Raw genomic sequence first — 18,161 nt, 5'->3', positions numbered from 1 at the left:
GATAAAAATTACACTCATAACAAAAAAATAAAAATTTGTTCATTTTTTGAATCTTTTCAAATTTTGATTTTTTTGTAAGGAAGTCATTTCATCGAGTGACAAGGTTTTTTCAACTTTTTCGAAAGATACGTAAAAATAGGTGTCAAATGGGTCAACTTCACCTATCAAAACTTTTTTCAAGTTTTAAATCAAAAAATAGCATTTTTTCGCAAACTTGAATTTTTTTTTAATCGACTTTGCAACATGTTACCATCCCAATTTTTTAATATGTTGTTCAGCATGAAAAGTTGTCCATAATATATTTTTTTCAGAATTTTTGAGAGTCGGAACGATATGAAAACTACCGTTTTGAAACTTTTCGAGCTAATTTTTTGTACGAAAAAAGTGGCAACACTGACTTTTATGATATCACCAAAAAGCCTTTCAAAACCCCTAAATATGAGAAAAACTTCCATTTTGGTAGATATCGCGGTTATCGAGTAATCCACTGCTGAAATGGATGATATTTTAGGATCACTGAAAACTTTGACACCCCCTGGCTGCCTTTAAAAATGGGCTAGAGGGCTGCGATTTGCGCCATTGGTCGTCCCTTCCGAAGGTGTTTCCACAGGAAAAATTTCAAAAAAAATCGCCGAACCCCCTACCACTTCTTGGTCCAATTGACGTGGAATGACCAATAAACGTTTTTTTTTGTTCAGAGAAAAAATCATAGTTTAACGAGTTTTGAATGACGAGAATTTTTTCAAAATTTTTTGGAACCCCCAGGGGGAGAGACATTGACCAAAGAAAATTTAAAATCGTTATATCTTCAAATCTTAATTCCGGCAGACAGAATTTTATTTTATTTCTTCTAAAAATACGTTTAGATGAGTAGGTACCGTTTTTGGAAATTTTTTCAAATTTATCCTTGAGTCGAGTCATCACTCAAAATTCAAAAAACACTCAAAAATGTGTATGCAAGCTTACGGAGAGCCCGGAGAGGTCTTGGCTGCGACTTTTCATCATGTTCGGAACTTGTTGCGGTCTTCTGATTACAACCAGCATCAGAACTCGTATCATATTTTCCAGCACTTACGTAACCATCATCGAAGCGATCATCTGTTGAAATAATTTTCAGTAATCACAATTCGTTTACCAGTTACAAAAAGTAATAAAGCAACAGGCTTTTGCATGCAGGCTACCTTCAATGAGGTATTATACCTATCTATGTACAGTTTCAGTACAATATTCTGACCTTCATCCTCACCTTGAATGTGATTTTCATTCGTATTATTTCGTGTAAGGATGCAATCAAAACCTAGGGAAGTACGCTTTCTTATGATTTCAACTCTGAAGTTCGGGTTTACTTTATATCTGAAAGGTTCGCCGTCAGTCTCATTGCCAATGGGTTGCTTGTGATCTTCAACCTCTATATGATGATTGGTGTTAAATGTGACCGAAATTCTGGAAAAAAAACAACAAATTCGAGTGAAATTTTAACAAAAAATACCTACTTATCTAGATGGGTAAATAAATGATTCAAATCGACACTCGCATTGCACACTGGTACTTAGTAGACACAGTTATTTATACTCACTTTTCATTGGGAAGATACTTGCTAAAAATAAGAAAACTCCCGTCTACTGTTTTATCGAAACCGCAAACTTTAGAGTCTGATTTTTCCTCTCCTTGGGGTTGGACGATTTCTTGTTCTACATGCGCCAGTAATTTCTTTTCAACTGGTGAGGTAATAACTAGCAAGTCACGAGTTAGGTAATTTTATCAATGTAACGTAGTATAATATAGTGGGTGCTTATAAAATATGCATACTTTACTTATGTTCATGTACACAGGTAGGTAAAGGTACTCACTTTCAGTAGAAAATTGTAGTAATTGTACCGAGGACGAGGAGAAACTGCGATCAAGAATAGACTTGAAATTGTTGACTTTTGGGCCAATAGTTATCAAAAAAGTGCTGTACAATCGTTGTTTCGCCATTTCCGGCTGGACATTTTGTTTCAAATTTGATAAAATCGATTTGGAGTACAGCTTAAAACAGGATCTCATACCACCATTCATTTTGAACGGTTTTAGAAAAAAAAAAAAAAGAAAAAACGCACACAATTCTGATTAAATCACACTAGTACATGAAATGCATGAAATACGAGCACGAAAACACCAAGCACAAGTGAGAATGTTCAATTTCAAATGTGCCCAGTCCAATAAAAGAAATAACTCTGTTATCTATCATTCTGTAAGTAAAGTTCACCAATGAAAGAGGAGGGCTGCATATAGCTGCGAAAATCCATGCAATGGTACAAAAACGCAACAGCCGACCACATAGCCGCGTTACAGTCGCTCGATCTGACAGAAGACAGAACAATGTTCGCATCATGCAGCATACTTCATGTTCATAATATCTAGTGTGAAAGATTGCACTTTCAAAGAAGTGAATTTATGTGGGTGTGTAAACGAGTAAAATATTATTCTCTGTATGACTGTCGTGTGGCCTTTAAGTATCACGAAGCTGACAAAAAATAATGCGAATGAATAGATCACCGAATGCATTTTACCACATGTGTAGGGGATGAGGGTGTGAGTGTGAATGCCAAAGAACATTGACCTCCAGAGCCAGAGGAGAAAAGGCAGACGATCTTTTTCAATTAGTCATATATTATAATACATATACCTATCTACCTAGGTCCCAATTACATTTCACTGTTTACTATGCTTACCTGTACCTACTCTCTGTTAGGTTTGCCTTACAAGACATGTACAATCCCAACTGAGAAACTGATGGAAAATTTTTTGGACCAGACAAAGTTAGGTACCTCAAGTAAAGAATATGCAAAAATACCGCCACCAAAAATTCCAAGTGCTGAAGTGCATTTTTCAATTGTTGGTGATTTTTTGAAAATCGAGCTGGGTGGAAAATGAAAAAATGAAAACAAAATTTCAGCAAAATTTGACAGTATTCTGTACATATGTATAAGTACAGTATGACGCGAAAGTAGTGCTCGGTGGCTTATTTAATCGAAGTGGAAAGAGCTAGCGAGATGAATGAAGCGGCGTTGAGTAGGGAAAATAAGGGCTTTCAAAAGTGACCTTGAAAATTTCTGGCCCATGCACAGGGTGTCCACAAATTGAAAAACCGGTTTGGTCAAAAATTCAAACTGGTTTTTATTGGCGCAATGTATCCTACACACTAAGGCGACAAAAAAGGTGATATGAATTTTTTGAAACCGGTTCATTAATTTTGCAACCAGTTAATAAAAAATGCCCAAAACTTGTAGATAGAGGAAAAAGCTCGAAATAAAAGTTGTAGAGCATGAAAAATTACACAATTCTGTGTAATCACATTTTGAAACCGGTTCATATTGGTTTGCATTTAGCAACCAGTTTTTGACAATCACCTAAACATTGAAGATAGAGAAAAAAACGCGAAACAAAAGTTGTAGAGCGTAAAAAAATGAACTATTTTCGCGGATCGGATTTTGAAACCGGTTCATTAATTTGCAACCAGTTATCAAAAATTACCTAAAAATTGGAGATAGAGAAAAAAAGCTTGAAACAAAAGTAGTACAGCGTGAAAAATTGCACAATTCTGTTCAACCACATTTTGAAACCGGTTCATTGGTTCGCATTTATAGCAACCAGTTTTTGACAACCACCTTAAAAATTGAAGATAGAGAAAAAAACTTGAAACAGAAGTTGCAGAGCGTGAAAAATTGACACATTTTGACTGATCGGATTTTGAAAATAGCTAATTGATAATCAATTTGCAACCAGGTAAGGTAACTTTTAATGGCTTGCTGCGAATTGATGAAGAACCGGTTTCAAAATCTGATTAGCAAAAATTCTTCAACTTTTCACGCTCTGCAACTTCTGTTTCAAGTTTTTTCTCTATCTTCAATTTTTAGGTGATTGACAAAAACTGGTTGCTATAAATGCGAACCAATGAACCGGTTTCAAAATGTGGTTGAACAGAATTGTGTAATTTTTCACGCCCCACAACTTTTGTTTCAAGCTTTTTTCTAAACCCCCAATTTTTAGGTAATTTTTGATAACTGGTTGCAAATTAATGAACCGGTTTCAAAAAATTCATATCACGTATACTTACATATCCTTGATATAAATATTATTTTCCTAGAAAGCTGAAATTTAGACTAAGTACACCTTATTTACCCGTAGGTAAGTATGACTCGTCAAAACGACTGGATGTGAGGTCAGCCTTTTTGAGCAATTTTTTGGAACCTCTAGCAAATTTTTGAACTTCAAATATTTCAACATTATGACGAAGGAAAAGCTGGCATTCACACTGTGCCCTATTTGACGAAGTTTTGCCAAAATTTTGAAAATTTGTCCAAACGTTGAGAAGACAGTTTAAAAATCGACTAAATTTATCAAAAAATAAAAAAATCGTCAAATGTTGAAGTCAGCAAATTTATGAATTTAAAAAGCTGAATCTGGTAATTTAAAAATCAAGGAAAATTTGTTTGGTTGGAAAATTCGAAATTTTGCTGAAGTATAGGCAAAGCTGCTGAAATTATATAATATACGTAACTTTCCCAAGAACTTTCTTAGCCACTCAGAAACTTCATTCTTTGTCACAACAGTAGGTAGGTAGGTACCTAGAGTTATACTTACAGGAAAAGAACCAGTCTAACCTCAAAAATACTTACAAATAAGAATGTTTTTCATCTCAAGTTTTACTATCTTATAATTATGACAAAAGTGATGCCATCTATCATCGATTTTTTGTTCAAACAAAAAAATTAAAATTTTGGGGCTCAATAATCGAGGATACCTCACTGTTTGTTCAGAGAACTGGCGTGATTCACAAATCAACATTTTTAATACGTAGGTAACCTTAAATTTTTTGGGAGAATTTGAAAGGAAATTAACATAATTTAATCCTCATTCTTGTAATTTAAGAGTAAGTATCTACTTATGGTACCTTAGAACAATTATACGAGTACATATTGATCAAAAATAAGAGTCAATTGAATTAAAATTATTTATGAAGTTAATGAATAAAAAACGTTGGAATAAATACACATTTGAGTGGGAACAGGAAAATTGCACGTTTGAAATTGCACGATTTCAAACTTTCAATTTTTACCAACCTCATTTTGAGGATTTTTTTTCAACATTTTTTTTTTGATGAAGCTTGTTTCGCCTTTATACATCCTGCACTTTTCCACACTGTTTTACCGATCAAGAACTCCTTTAGTTGTTCTATAAAAAAACGATGATCAGTAGTTTTATTTTCACCAAGGCGTATAACTTCATGCAGAAATTCGTCGCAGACGCCTTTCTCTCTTAACAAATTCTTCATTATGTTGTACAAAGTCTGCAAAAAAAAAAAAAAGAAGAGGAATAATCGGATGTATTAGAATTAGATAGTCCATGTAATAGTATTCATAGTATGTGATCTAGAATAAGATAGAGAAGGGGATTGAGATGTAAAATGATCTTTTTGTAGGTATATGAAGGCCATTTTATTCTATTTCATTTTTTGCATAAAAGGTTTATGTATTTGAAAAAATGTTACTGCTAATCAACTTTTTGAAATTCTTTTTGAATATTATACCTATAGGTACCTACACTAAAATCACGTATTTTTTTTTCAAAACGTCACTTCCAAAATTTTCGAGGGTGGCGCTTTATTTTGAGACGAGTAGGTCGAATTTTTAGTAGGTGCCCACATAAAATTCTCATCGAAATTAATGATGGCATTGATGGCAGAAAAGTGAAAAAAAATTTGGGATATTTTTGGACTCTCGCGGAAACTTTTCAACTAATTTCGTGCAAGAATGAAAAAAAAAATCAATAATAATAAAATAATTTTCTACAGCTTGATTCCCTCTCTCTTCATCCCAGGTCAGAATAAAATACATATTATAATGTTAATGCACAAATAAGTAAAAGTAAAACTTACAGAATCTTTTACGTTGCCAACACCACGGGACTGATAATCGTTTTCATTCAGTTTTCCTTCGTATAATGCGTAATTTTGAATATTGAACATTCTCGTATCTTCACATTCTGTGGGTACAATTCATTATAATATATTTAGTTACCTATGTACTAGATACCTATGTTAGGTAGGGTGGGTCATAACAGAAATATTTTGGAGGTCTTGGCCAAATTCAGTGGATACCTTCATTTTGAGTTGAAAGTTTAAGTCATTCAGAAAAATGTTTAGTTCTGGAAGATGCCTTTGAAGGGGAAATATAGCTCCCCTCCTCATAGATGACGTATTTGAAAAAAAAATCACGGTTTTCAGGCTGTGTTATAGGCCACTGCCATCATGCCATCAAAATCCAAGACCACTTTTAGGCTTCCAGAGGCATGTCGAACGTGAGGGAGGGAGATCTCACCCTCTCCCGCCACCGCCCCGACAAAAAAATGTTGGCAAAAGGTTGGATGAGTTGGAGAAAAAAATTATTAAAAATCGTGAGTTTTTACTTCTTGACTTCTAGATTTTCAAAAGCTTTCGTCATCGTTTCGCTCGGTCCGGATCAATTTTATATTCGTGTTCAGCGTCACCAAAAACATACTATTTCATGTTTCGTACGAAAAAAAAACCACTTTTTTGAACTATTACCCAATTTGGGGAGGTTCCGGGGGCCGTGGATCGGGTCCAAGGGTCCAATCAAAAATCTGACGTCATATTCGTGTTCAGCGTCACCAAAAACGTACAATTCGATGTATCACATGCCCCAGTTTTTTTTCTTGAAAGTTTTGCCCGAAATTGGGGGTAGATTGTTCCCCCTCCATTAAGAGATTTCATCTCGAAACTTGAATATTTCGAAAAAGCATCAAAATGTACATCTATGGAAATTTTTCAGAATTTTAAATGCTAGCTCCCACTTACAGCGCCATTTTGAAATTTGAACTTTCAAACTTTGAAAATTTCAAAATGCTTAAAAAGTTCAAAATTTAATGCCCTTTTGAACTGTGAAATCAGTTTTGATCAACGTATCACAGCTTTGGAGGAATGCGCTGCTGAAGTTGACCTCGAGACAATGTAAAAATAATGGAAACCCACCCACCCACCCCCACTCCCTAAGGTTGCTGGGACCAAACTGATTGCGGGTTTCTTACTTACTGGTCGGGTAAATATTGTAAAAAAAAATTGAGCGAAATCGAAAGACATGACTTTTAGAATCGCATTTTTTTGGTGAAATTGACATGGAATGACCCTTTTGCTAAAATAGGTAAGTACCGAAAAGTCCAATTTTTTATCAAAACAGTTTCTATTTTTTTCCAAAATTGGTTCCTTTTAAAAACACAGAATTTTGTCCTGAAAATATGAAGAATTGTGAATTTTTGGGGTCTTATTTCTATTTTTGAAAATGTTATGTTGAAATCATGAAAACCAACTTTTTGCATCCATAATTTTTTCAAATTTCATGCTTCGCTTCGCTCGAGCAAATATCAATTCTATTGCACAATTTTTCAAAAATTCTCAAGAATTTTTTTTTATATAGGTACATATATATTAATATCTAATTTTGCAACGTTAAGGCACCATTTAGTTAAATGTCGTTGTGGCACCAGGTAGCAAGTGAAAAAAACTTAGTCATTTACGCGAGCGTTTTTGCGGCAATGGTTAATTCATTAATAAAAACCAACTGGTGCCTCTTTATTATATGAGTATAGAGTGATGATTAAGGGTATAAGCAACAGCGCCATCTAATCGAAACATTTTACAACAAATTTTTACAAAAGAATACTTCAAAAACCAATGAGACCTGAAATGGTGCCACAACGTATGTTCACTATATAATTTTACCAGTATATATAAGGGATTTTTAAATGTCGTTGTGGCACCAGTACAAAAATTTGCCTAACGACCCCTGGCAGTGCCCTGATGACATTCCACACGATTTTAGGTAAAAACGTTGTGGCACCATTTGGTGGTGCCATAACGTAAATTTTGGTGCCTGAACATGTGTAAAGTATATAAAATGGTGTCACAAGTACATCAATTATGAGTGTAGGTATATCATTTATTCTTGTTTGAAAAAATTAACCTAAAAAATTTTGGAAACATAATCAAATCAATACAAAAACTTTTTTTGATCATTTTTGAAAATGTAAAATTAGTCCACATTTTCGTTCGAACCCATCATCTGACCAATTGACTGGAGAAATATGAGGTGGGAGGTGGAGGAGGAGAGGGAGGGGGATCTGAGGTAAAAAGTTGAAAAAATCTAGTTGAAAATTTGTAAATCGCCGCTTTTTAGGGAAAATTCGTGTTTTGAAAATAATTGTCTTCTCAAAAATTTCGCATTAATTATGCCAATACTTACATCGAGAGATGATGTTTTTTAAACTGGGGAAACATTTTATATGCATTTGTACACTGGTGCCAACTTTTTGGCCATTATTGTCAATTTAAAAAAAATGTTTGGTTGTTTTTCTGGATTTTTTGAAAATTGCAATAATGATCAGAAAGTTGGCACCACTGCGTTTCATTCAGAATTTTTAAAACACAAAATTCACCATCAAAGTAGGTAAAAATGGATGGGATCCATCCTAATAAACTATGGGTATCTAAATTCATAAATCAAAATATAATCTGAATACTATTCCATTCACATTCCATTCCAACCCAAAGCGAATACCTACATGATATTCCTACATTGTAGTTGGACAAGTAACTATGAATACCTATACATAATTATATGCAAGCTTACGGTTTGCGGTCTCCTTCTGACTACATTTACAACCATGATCATCATCAGAACTCGTACAGTCACTATCGGTCGTGCAATAATCATCAGAACTCAAATAGTCACTTTCGGTCGTGCAATCATCATCAGAACTCAAATAGTCACTTTCGGTCGTGCAATCATAATCAGAACTCGAATAGTCACTTTCGGTCGTGCAATCATCATCAGAACTCGTATCACGTTCTCTATAACTTATGTAACCATCATCGGAGTGATCACCTGTTGGAAAATTTTCAACAATCTCCATTAGTTTATATCAGTAAAAAATAAAAGGCCTTTGCTTGCTTGCATGCAGGCTACCTCTTTTTTTTTTTTTTTACAAATACCTATACCTACCTACATACTTAATCAATATTATTACAGTTTTACTACAATATTCTTAACCTTCGTCCTCACCTTGAATGACGCAATCAAAACCTAGGGTAGTACTGTCTCTTGTGATTTCAACTCTGAAATTGGGTTTTATTTTATATTCGAGAGGTTCCCCATCACCGCCAGTCTCATTTTTAGTGGGTTTCTTGTTATCTTCAACCTTCACACAATGATTGGTGTTAAACCTGACCGAAATTCTGAAAAGAAAAAAGAAACGAAAAAATAAATTAGAGTGGAGTTTCAACAAGAAATACGTACAAGTATCTAGACCTACATGGGTGAATGAATACCTGTAGGTACATTATAGATGATGCCATTTTTGATACCTACATTGCACATAAGTAGGCACATGTAGGTATTATTATTACTCACGTTTCATTGAGAAGATATTTGGTAAAAATAAGATCACTCTTGTCTACTTTTTTTTCGAAACCGTAAGAGCTTTCCTTCACTTTGGCAGTTTCTTGTTCTATATATTCCAATAATTCCTTTTCAACTGGCGAGGGTTTAATACCTAGTAGGTCACGAGTCACGAGTTAGTTTTATCAATGTAACGTATACTTAAACTTAATGCTTATAAAATATGCACAATATTTTTATCACAGGTCTGGGAGTCTGGGTATTTATGTAGGTACTTACTTTCAGTAGAAAATTGTTTCGAGGACGAGGAGAAACAGTGGTCAAGAGTAGATTTGAAATTGTTGACTACCATTCGTTTCGGGCTAATAGTTCTCCAAAAGGTGCTGTACAGTCGTTGTTTCGCCATTTCAGGCTGGATACTTTGTTTCAATTTTGATAAAATCGAGTTGGAGCACAGCTTAAGGCAGGATCTCATACCACCATTCATTTTGAACGCTTTATTGCAACCAATTGATTAAGAAAAAAATAATAATTTTAAATAGGTAATTAAGGGGGAAAAATAAAAACGACTCGATTTTGATTAAATCACATTAGTACATGGAACAAGAGCACGAAAGTCGAAAACACCGAGCACGTGTGGATGGTGGTTTAAGTTTTACTATGGTCTGTCCAGTTCAACTGTCAACGAAAAAATCACTCGTGAAGTCGTGAAACAGGCGCGATGTGCGACGTCACAAAATCAGGGGTTCTCATCTGGTTGCACCACGTGGTGCTCTTGCTCTTGGTGAAGGTGTGTCTTGAGGGTTGCGACAAGCGGGGAGTGGTATTGTTTGCAGAGGGAAAGATAGGTAAAAGAATGCCTAAAATCATCGAAACGAACTGTAGTGAGATTATTGTATGTATTTGAAAAAAAGAGTGGGGAGGGCGAGGGATAGAAAAATGTTTTCTTTATCTGCAGTAGGTAATGTCTAAACATACCTATTATGATCCATTGGTTTTGGCTAAAGTAATTATTTGCAAGTAAAAATGTTGACGCCAGGCAACGAAACTTGATTTGAACTATAGCCCAAGTACTTACCACTTACCTACTTCCTGAAGTTGCTCGTTGCTCCTTACAGTAAATAGACCTTTAGAAAGTTGGACAAGAATTCAGAATTGTACTCGTAATTTTTTTTCTTGTTGCATCATCCTTCAAAGAAAAATAAATTGATATCAACTAAGTATACTAGATAGGTTTTGTGATTTCAGTTTTAAAAACAGGTTGTGTTGTTTTAGCCTTCAGGTTCAAAAATTACATCACAATTGACGTCGAAAAAATCGAAAAAAACCTCTCGAAAAATTCATCTAAAACGTTAAATTTTTAGAGTTTGTGTGGCCTCCAAATTAAGAGATTTCGAATTGATTTTTGCAGCTTAAATGACCTCTAAACTACTACCTATGAAAACTCGAATCAGTTTTTGGAGTTTGCATATCCTCCAATCTATGAAAAATTGAATCTGTATTAATTGGAGTTTGGATGATGAGCCCCAAATTATGAAAAATGGAATCATTTTTTTTTTTTGAGTTCGCAATATTACACGGGGTCCAAACTACAAAATTTCAAGTAGATTTTAGGAGCTAGTGTGGCCTCCAAATTACGATACGTATTAATCATTTTTTGGAATTCACAGCCCACAGGGCCTCCAAACTATAAAGATGCAAATTAATTTTTGTAGCTTGCATGGCCCTCAAACTACCTACGAAAAATTGAATCAATTTTCGAAGCTTGCATGCCCACAAAACTATGGAAAATCGAATCATTCGGCCTCCGAGAGGAGAGTGAGTACCTGGACGGAATATCTCATCATCTATAATGTATTAATACAGGTGAATTCATAGGGTTTAGGTTCGATGCACGCCTCAGGCAGAAAATTTGTTGATCATAAATCATAAAAATATGAATTTTAATAATAAATTAAGATGAAGAAATAAAATTTTTGATAAGTAAATAATATTTTATTAATAATTAATAAAAAACAATACTAGGTACCTATATTATCCAATCAGGGGAAAAACTAGAGTTTTCCGGACGAGTATACATAGTAAACAATGTTTGTTGAACAAGACGAAAGCGAGTGAAATCAAATATTTTAATTAAGTAGTTTAAAGTCATTTTTGTTGTCAAAAGTTTCAGCCAGAACAGTGTCAGCTGACAGTGTTTCTCTGAAAGCAATTTCTACCTATACAACGAGTACAAGAAGGAAACTGCTAACGGCTTACTATAACAAGTATGGAACCCAATGATACCAAAATACATGCCATTATAACAGGAAGATTAATTTTGTCCACAAAACGATGAATTTTTTCCCACGACTGCACTGTTTCATCGTTCACGAACTTCTTGAGGTTTTTCATAAACAAACTATGATTATCGGCTTCATGAATTTTTCCATGGAATATAACTTTAGACAGAAATTCGTCGCTGATGCCTTTCTCTCTTAATAAATTCTTCATTATGTTATACAAAGCCTGCAAAAAAAAAAGAGAGAAATAAAATTATCGAATTTATTGCGTTCATATAATTATGATCTAGAATAAGATACAGAAGGGAATTGAAATGTACGTAGAATGACTTTTTGTTCAAAAAAGTGTTTTGTTCGTGCGACACATGGAATATAGTATGTTTTTGATGACGCTGCCCCCTTTTTTGAACTTTTACCCCATTTGGGGAGATGCTAGGGGCCGTGGATGGAATCCAATCAAAAATCTGACGTCATATTCGTGTTCAGCGTCACCAAAAACATACAATTCGATATATCACATGCCACAGTTTTTAGTGTGCGTAGCACACTATTGGTTTCGCTTTGAGAAATTGAAATTTCAATTGCAATGAATGTTCTCTTAAGCTATCCAACCGTTGTTTGTACCTATTGGACACCATTTGAGAATCATTAAGGCGGAGGGTATAGATTTATTTTCATTCAATTCGGATGGGTAATTGCTGAGTAATTGCAATTTTAGTTCATTATTTTAATGCATTAAATCCTAAAAAAGGGAAAAGGGGACTTGTAGAACACCTGCCGCTCATTGTACCCTGCTATACCCCCAGTCTATTCCATCACCAGCTGTGTTTCATTGTACCCTGTTACACCCCCGGTCTGTTAGCTGTAAATTCCAAGTGGGAGTGGTTTGATGGGGCGTTTACCAAACACATATATTATTTTAATGCCCTAACCCTCGTAGTGAATTGGTGGCTGAGTGGATAGGGCATGTAGGTAGGAATAGGAAATTTAGGGACCTAGGTTCGAATCCCCGTGAGGTAAGTAGGTAGGTGACAGATTTTTCGTAGAAAAATTGGATAGGTAAATGCTTTGGAGTTACTACCTATGTAGTACATGATAATGGGGCAAAAATAATGCTGAAATTGAGTTATGAATTATGATATCATTTGCTAACTAAAAATTCATTTCATTAATTTTTTGTCTACCTATAGCCATAAGTATAGTAAGAATTACCTTGACATGAATAATTTTTAACTTTTTACTTATAATTTAAAAATTACTTCAAAATGAGTAAGTAATTAAACTAATTTTTGTACAATTGAAACATGAAATTTTTATTATCATGATTTAGTAAAAATTATTAAAACAAAATGAATTTTACTATTGGTACCTATAGCAAAATTTATTAAAATGATAATTTTTACTATACGATTACAGTAAAAATTATTGAATGGGATCTGGTACTTAATTGTGCTAAATACCAGTATTTAGTTAAATTTTTTTGTAAAAATTACCCATATTTTTTTTGTGTAATTTAGAGGCAATTCAAATTCTTAACATATTTTATAAAATTTAATTCTTAATTTAGAATAAAAAGCAAGTTCTGAAAGTTGGTTTGAAAATTTATAAATTTGAAGACAATGGAAATTCTAAAAAAAATAATATGAAAATTTGTATTTAGAGACGCTGAGAATTCCAAAAATTGATTAAAAATTCTGTAAGTTGCAGATAATGTGAACTTGAAAATTATATGAAATAAGTATTGTAATATTTATGAACAAGATGAGAATTCTGAAAAATTGGAGGCAATGTAAATTCCAAAAATTGAGTAAACGTTTTACAATTTGTGGACAATATGAACTTGAAAATTGACTTTGAAATTTTTTAATTTAAAGACAATAAGAATTCTGAAAAATTATTCAAAATTTGACTATTTAGAGGCAATGTGAATTCTAAAAATTGATTGCAAATTTCCTAACTCAGCAGCAATGCAAAATTCTGAAAATTTATTGAAAACTTTATGAAATTGTAGCGATGGGGAATTCGGGGAATTGATTTGAAATTTTGTAAATTTTAAAACAATGCAGCAATACAAGCTTATAAATTATTCTGAAATACCTATTGTAATTTGGAAAATATGAAAACACTGAAAAACAATTATTATTTTGAAGCGGTGAGAGTTTCAAAAATTCTCATTACTGTGACATGGTTGATTCACTTATGCACTACCTAGATGTAATAACGGTTATAGCTGTAGAAAAGGCAGCTAGCTACGCACACTTGTCTAGTTTTTCGAAAGTTTTGCCCAAAATTGGAGAAGGGGGTGCCCCTCTTCTATTAAAAGATTCCATCTCGAAAATTGAATATTTTGAAAAAGCGTAAAAAGGTACATCTATGGAAATTTTTTCAGAATTTTAAATGGTAGCTCCCACTTACAGCGTCATTTTAAAATTTGAACTTACAATTTGAAAGTTCAACTTACAATTTTTGAAAATTTCAAACTGCTCAAAAAGTTCAGAATGCAATGTCCTTTCGAACTGTGATGTCAATTTTGATCAAAGTGTCATTGCTTTGGAGGAATACGCTGCTGAAGTTGAGTACCTCGAGACAATGTGAAAATAATGGAAGCTCCCCCCCACCTACCTCCTGAAGGAGCTGGGATCGAACTGATTGCGGGTTTCTTACTTATTGAGTGGGTAGATATTGTAAAAAAAATTTGAGCGAAATTGAAAGACAACTTTCAAAATCGCATTTTTTTTGTTGAGTTGACATGGAATGACCCCATACCTACTAATTTCCTTTAAGAATGGAAAAAAATCAATGAAACAATTTTCTACAGTTCAATTCCCTCTTTCTTCATTCCAGGTAACAGTACGCAGCTCAAATATTATTTAAGAAAGTAAAAGTAAAACTTACTGCATCTCTCACGTTGCCAACACCACAGCACTGATAATTGTTTTCGTTCAGGTGTCCTTCGTTAAATGCGTAATTTCGAATAATGAACATACTCGTATCCTGAGCCTGACATTCTGTATAATTCACCATAACATTCATGTAGGTATAAATTTATGTTAGATATCTTAGTACATTATAACATAGATTAAGGGTAAGGGTGGATCACTAAAAAAGCATTTCGCAAGACAAACTTAGTGGAGACCTTCATTTTAGGTTGAAAGTCACTCAGAAAAATCTGGAGGGTGCATTTTTGGATGAGAGATATGGGCCTTCACAGAGGAAGCATTTTCGAAAAAATCCCGGGTTTTTAGTCTAGGTTACTGCCATCGAAATTCAAGATCACTTTACTGCTCTAATTCGATAATTTCTGTCATTCCATTCCAGAAATTCGGTTATAAAAACCATAAATTGCAAGTTTGTTTTTTTTCAGAGAAAAAAATCATACTTTAACGAGTTTTGAATGAAAAATGTTGATTCCACCCAAAAATAAAGAAGAGACATGAGTCTCACTACTTGAACTTTTTCAAATTTTATAATTTTTTTGAAAATGCTCCCTCTTTGAGCACTTACATAATGTATCGCTTCTCCAAGAGCATATCGAGAACATAAAATAATTTTTTATGAGCTACTTTCAATACAAAAATGAAGGTCACTTCATTGAATTTGTTCGAAATCCTCAAATATTATTTTTTTTCGCGATCCACTCCAATAAACCAGACCATCTAAATTCAGAAATCAAACCCAATCAGAAAATTATTCCATTTACAATTTACATTCCATCCTAACCCCCTAGCGAATGAATGATATTCCTACAATTGCAGATAAGTAACTAACGTATGTAAATGCAAGCTTACGAAGCACGTTGGGTTGTAACTTTCCATCATGTTTGGATCTTCTTGCGATCTTCTTCTGACTGTAAGCATTCGTATAGTAGCGATAGGTCATGTAATCATCATCAGTACTCGTATCATGTTTTCCAGAACCGGAGTGATCATCTGTTGGAATAATTTTCAGTAATCAGTAATCACCCTGCTCGTTTAGGTAGGCATACCTAATACAAAAGGCAACAGACCTATACACCTGCAGGTTACCTATGTTTATACGAATACCTATGCTACAATATTATTTCAGTTGACTACAAAATTATTGACCTTCGTCCTCACCTTGAATATGATTTTCATTACTACAATTTTGAGTAAGAATGCATTCAAAACCTAGCGTACTATTATTCTTCCTTTTGATTTCAACTCTGAAGTTCGGGTTTATTTTATATCTGAAAGGTTCGCTGTCAGTTTCATTGTCAATGGGTTCCTTGTAATCTTCAACCTTTTCATAATAATTGGTGTTAAACTTGACCAAAATTCTGAAAAAAAAAACAAACAAATTTGAGTGGAATTTCAACAAAAAATACCTAAATGGGCGAATAAATGATGCAATTTGATATAGGTACCTACCTCCATTGCACATAAGTAGGCATAGATAATTACGAGTATACTTACGTTTCATTGGGAAGATTTTTGCTAAAATAAAGATCACTCTTGTATAGTGATTTTTTGAAACCGCAAACTTCAGAGTCTGATTTTTCCTTTCCTTGGGTGGGTTGGACGATTTTTTGTTCTACATGCTCTAATAATTTCTTTTCAACTGGCGAGGGAATATCTATAGTAAGTGACGAGTCACGAGTTAGTTTTAATCAATTCAACGTAATACATGAATGCTTTTATCACAGGTCCTGGTATATTTATTTAGGTACTTACTTTCAGAAGAAAATTGTGTCGCGGACGAGGAGAAACTGCGGTCAAGAATAGATTTGAAATTGTTGACTTCCATTTGTTTCGGGCTAATAGTTCTCCAAAAGGTGCTGTACAGTCGTTGTTTCGCCATTTCAGGCTGGATATTTTGTTTCAATTTTGATAAAATCGAGTCGGAGCACAGCTTAAGGCAGGATCTCATACCACCATTCATTTTGAACGCTTTGTTGCAACCAATCGATTGAGAAAAAAATAATATAAATATAGGTAATGTAAGGGGGAAAAAAGAAAAACCACTCAATTTTGAACTTTGATTATATATATCACTCTGGTCAGTGGTACATGAAATACATATGAGCAAGAAAACATCAAACACACGTGGAAGATCGTTGTTAACTGCGATCTGTCCAGTCGTCCAGTCCAACAAAAGAAATCACTCGTGATCGTGAAACAGGTGTGACGTGCGACGTCACAAAATCGGGGGTTCTCAAGTATTCCTTGTTTAACCACGTGAGTTGAGACAAAGCGTAGCGGGGAGTGGTATTGTTTGCAGATGAAAAGATAGGGATAAGAATGCCTAAAATCTAGGAGACCAAACGACCAAACAGTCGCGAGATTATTGTTTTTGAAAAAGAGAATGAAGAGAACGAGGGGTAGAAAACATTTATTCTTTATCTTTCGTACCTGATGTCTAAAGTATACTTACAGTGTGCAAAGATCCATTTATTGATCCCATTGTTGGATACTGCCCTTACTTTGGCTAAAGTAATTTTAAACCGGCTGTTTTAGGTTCAAAAGTTACATCCCAATCGATGTTGAAAAAAAGAAAAAAAAAAACTTCTTGAAAAATTCATCTAAAAAAGTTGAATTTTTTTGAGGTCGCATGCCTTCCAAATTTCGAAATTTCAAATTGATTTTTGCAGCTTACATGGCCTCTAAAGTATAAAATATTGAATCTGTTTTTGGAGTGTGTATAGCCTCCAAACAATGAAAAATTGAATTCATTTTTGGAGTTTGCATAGACCTCAAATTATGACACTTCAAATCAATTTTTTTGGAGCTTGCATGCCTCCACATCAAAAAAAAAGAAAAAAAATTAAATAATTTTTAGAGATTGCATAGCCTTCAAACTATGAAAACTCAAATTATTTTTTTGCAATTTGTATGGCCTCCAAATTACATATAAAGTTGAAAATTTATTTTTGCAGCTTGCATGGCCCCTAAACTATGTACCATCGAATAATTTTTTTTTGGAGTTTGCAATTGCATGGGCTCCAAATTACAAAATTTCAATTAGTTAGATTTTTGGAACTAGCATGACCTCTAAATTACTGTACATACGATACTCTCTAAATTTGAAATAGTCAAATTTCATTTCTTAATAGTAGGATCTGACGACATTTTGCCTTCCTAAAAGCAGTAGTTTTTGACTGGATTTTCAGTAAATAATTTACTGCTCATCAGTCAAATGTGAATTATTTACTGGATTAATCAGTCAAAAATGAAGAATTCACTGTATCGGTCAGTCAAAAACTGCTGTGATCAGCAGTAAAAATTTTTAAACAACTGATAGCAGTACTTGTTTCACTGTTTATCCCAGTCACGACATTTTGCCTTTTTTACAGTGAAATTTGACTGTTTCAGATTTAGAGAGTACCTAAGTATTTCAAATCTTTTTTTTTTTTTGAAATTTACAGGACCTACAAACTACAGGAAGTAAATTAATTTTTGTAGCTTGC

General features: G+C 33.8%; 2 protein-coding genes and 1 long non-coding RNA gene across 3 annotated transcripts; all 3 read right to left on the bottom strand.

Moving 5' to 3' along the window:
* Positions 1-673: 673 nt before the first annotated feature.
* Positions 674-2,298, bottom strand: LOC135844979 (uncharacterized). The gene is made up of 4 exons (XR_010558684.1): positions 1,851-2,298; positions 1,577-1,733; positions 1,247-1,443; positions 674-1,098 (listed from the first exon to the last, which is right to left on the bottom strand). It is a non-coding gene; the product is annotated as an uncharacterized LOC135844979 (long non-coding RNA).
* A 2,684-nt stretch (positions 2,299-4,982) lies between these two features.
* LOC135844999 (uncharacterized) lies at positions 4,983-10,160 on the bottom strand. Its single transcript, XM_065363423.1, has 6 exons — positions 9,735-10,160; positions 9,468-9,609; positions 9,120-9,292; positions 8,688-8,942; positions 5,921-6,027; positions 4,983-5,332 (listed from the first exon to the last, which is right to left on the bottom strand). Exons 1-6 carry the CDS (start codon positions 9,940-9,942, stop codon positions 5,126-5,128), a joined length of 1,092 nt encoding a protein of 363 aa, XP_065219495.1. The 5' UTR covers positions 9,943-10,160; the 3' UTR covers positions 4,983-5,125.
* Positions 10,161-11,434: 1,274 nt separating this feature from the next.
* On the bottom strand, positions 11,435-16,927 carry LOC135842885 (uncharacterized). Its single transcript, XM_065360560.1, has 6 exons — positions 16,429-16,927; positions 16,171-16,330; positions 15,835-16,034; positions 15,526-15,666; positions 14,633-14,745; positions 11,435-11,963 (listed from the first exon to the last, which is right to left on the bottom strand). The coding sequence occupies exons 1-6, from the start codon at positions 16,634-16,636 to the stop codon at positions 11,703-11,705; spliced, it is 1,083 nt and encodes a 360-aa protein (XP_065216632.1). The 5' UTR covers positions 16,637-16,927; the 3' UTR covers positions 11,435-11,702.
* Between the last annotated feature and the right edge of the window lie 1,234 nt (positions 16,928-18,161).

This window comes from Planococcus citri, chromosome 4 (assembly GCF_950023065.1).
Source record: "Planococcus citri chromosome 4, ihPlaCitr1.1, whole genome shotgun sequence".
In the NCBI taxonomy this organism is placed as follows: domain Eukaryota; kingdom Metazoa; phylum Arthropoda; class Insecta; order Hemiptera; family Pseudococcidae; genus Planococcus; species Planococcus citri.
The sequence above is the reverse complement of the archived record's forward strand: the minus strand, read 5'-3'. Positions and strand labels throughout refer to the sequence as shown.

What these genes read in the sequence shown, in the direction of transcription:
- LOC135844999 (XM_065363423.1), bottom strand. Translation starts at nt 9,942, where the DNA reads ATGAATGGTGGTATGAGATCCTGCCTTAAGCTGTGCTCCAACTCGATT. An exon ending in AAATATCTTCTCAATGAAAC is followed by an intron (nt 9,293 to 9,467) that starts GTGAGTAATAAT and finishes TTTTCTTTTCAG; the next exon opens with AATTTCGGTCAGGTTTAACA. An exon ending in TCAGAAGGAGACCGCAAACC is followed by an intron (nt 6,028 to 8,687) that starts GTAAGCTTGCAT and finishes TTGTACCCACAG; the next exon opens with AATGTGAAGATACGAGAATG.
- LOC135842885 (XM_065360560.1), bottom strand. Translation starts at nt 16,636, where the DNA reads ATGAATGGTGGTATGAGATCCTGCCTTAAGCTGTGCTCCGACTCGATT. An exon ending in AAAAATCTTCCCAATGAAAC is followed by an intron (nt 16,035 to 16,170) that starts GTAAGTATACTC and finishes TTTTTTTTTCAG; the next exon opens with AATTTTGGTCAAGTTTAACA. An exon ending in GTTACAACCCAACGTGCTTC is followed by an intron (nt 14,746 to 15,525) that starts GTAAGCTTGCAT and finishes TGAATTATACAG; the next exon opens with AATGTCAGGCTCAGGATACG.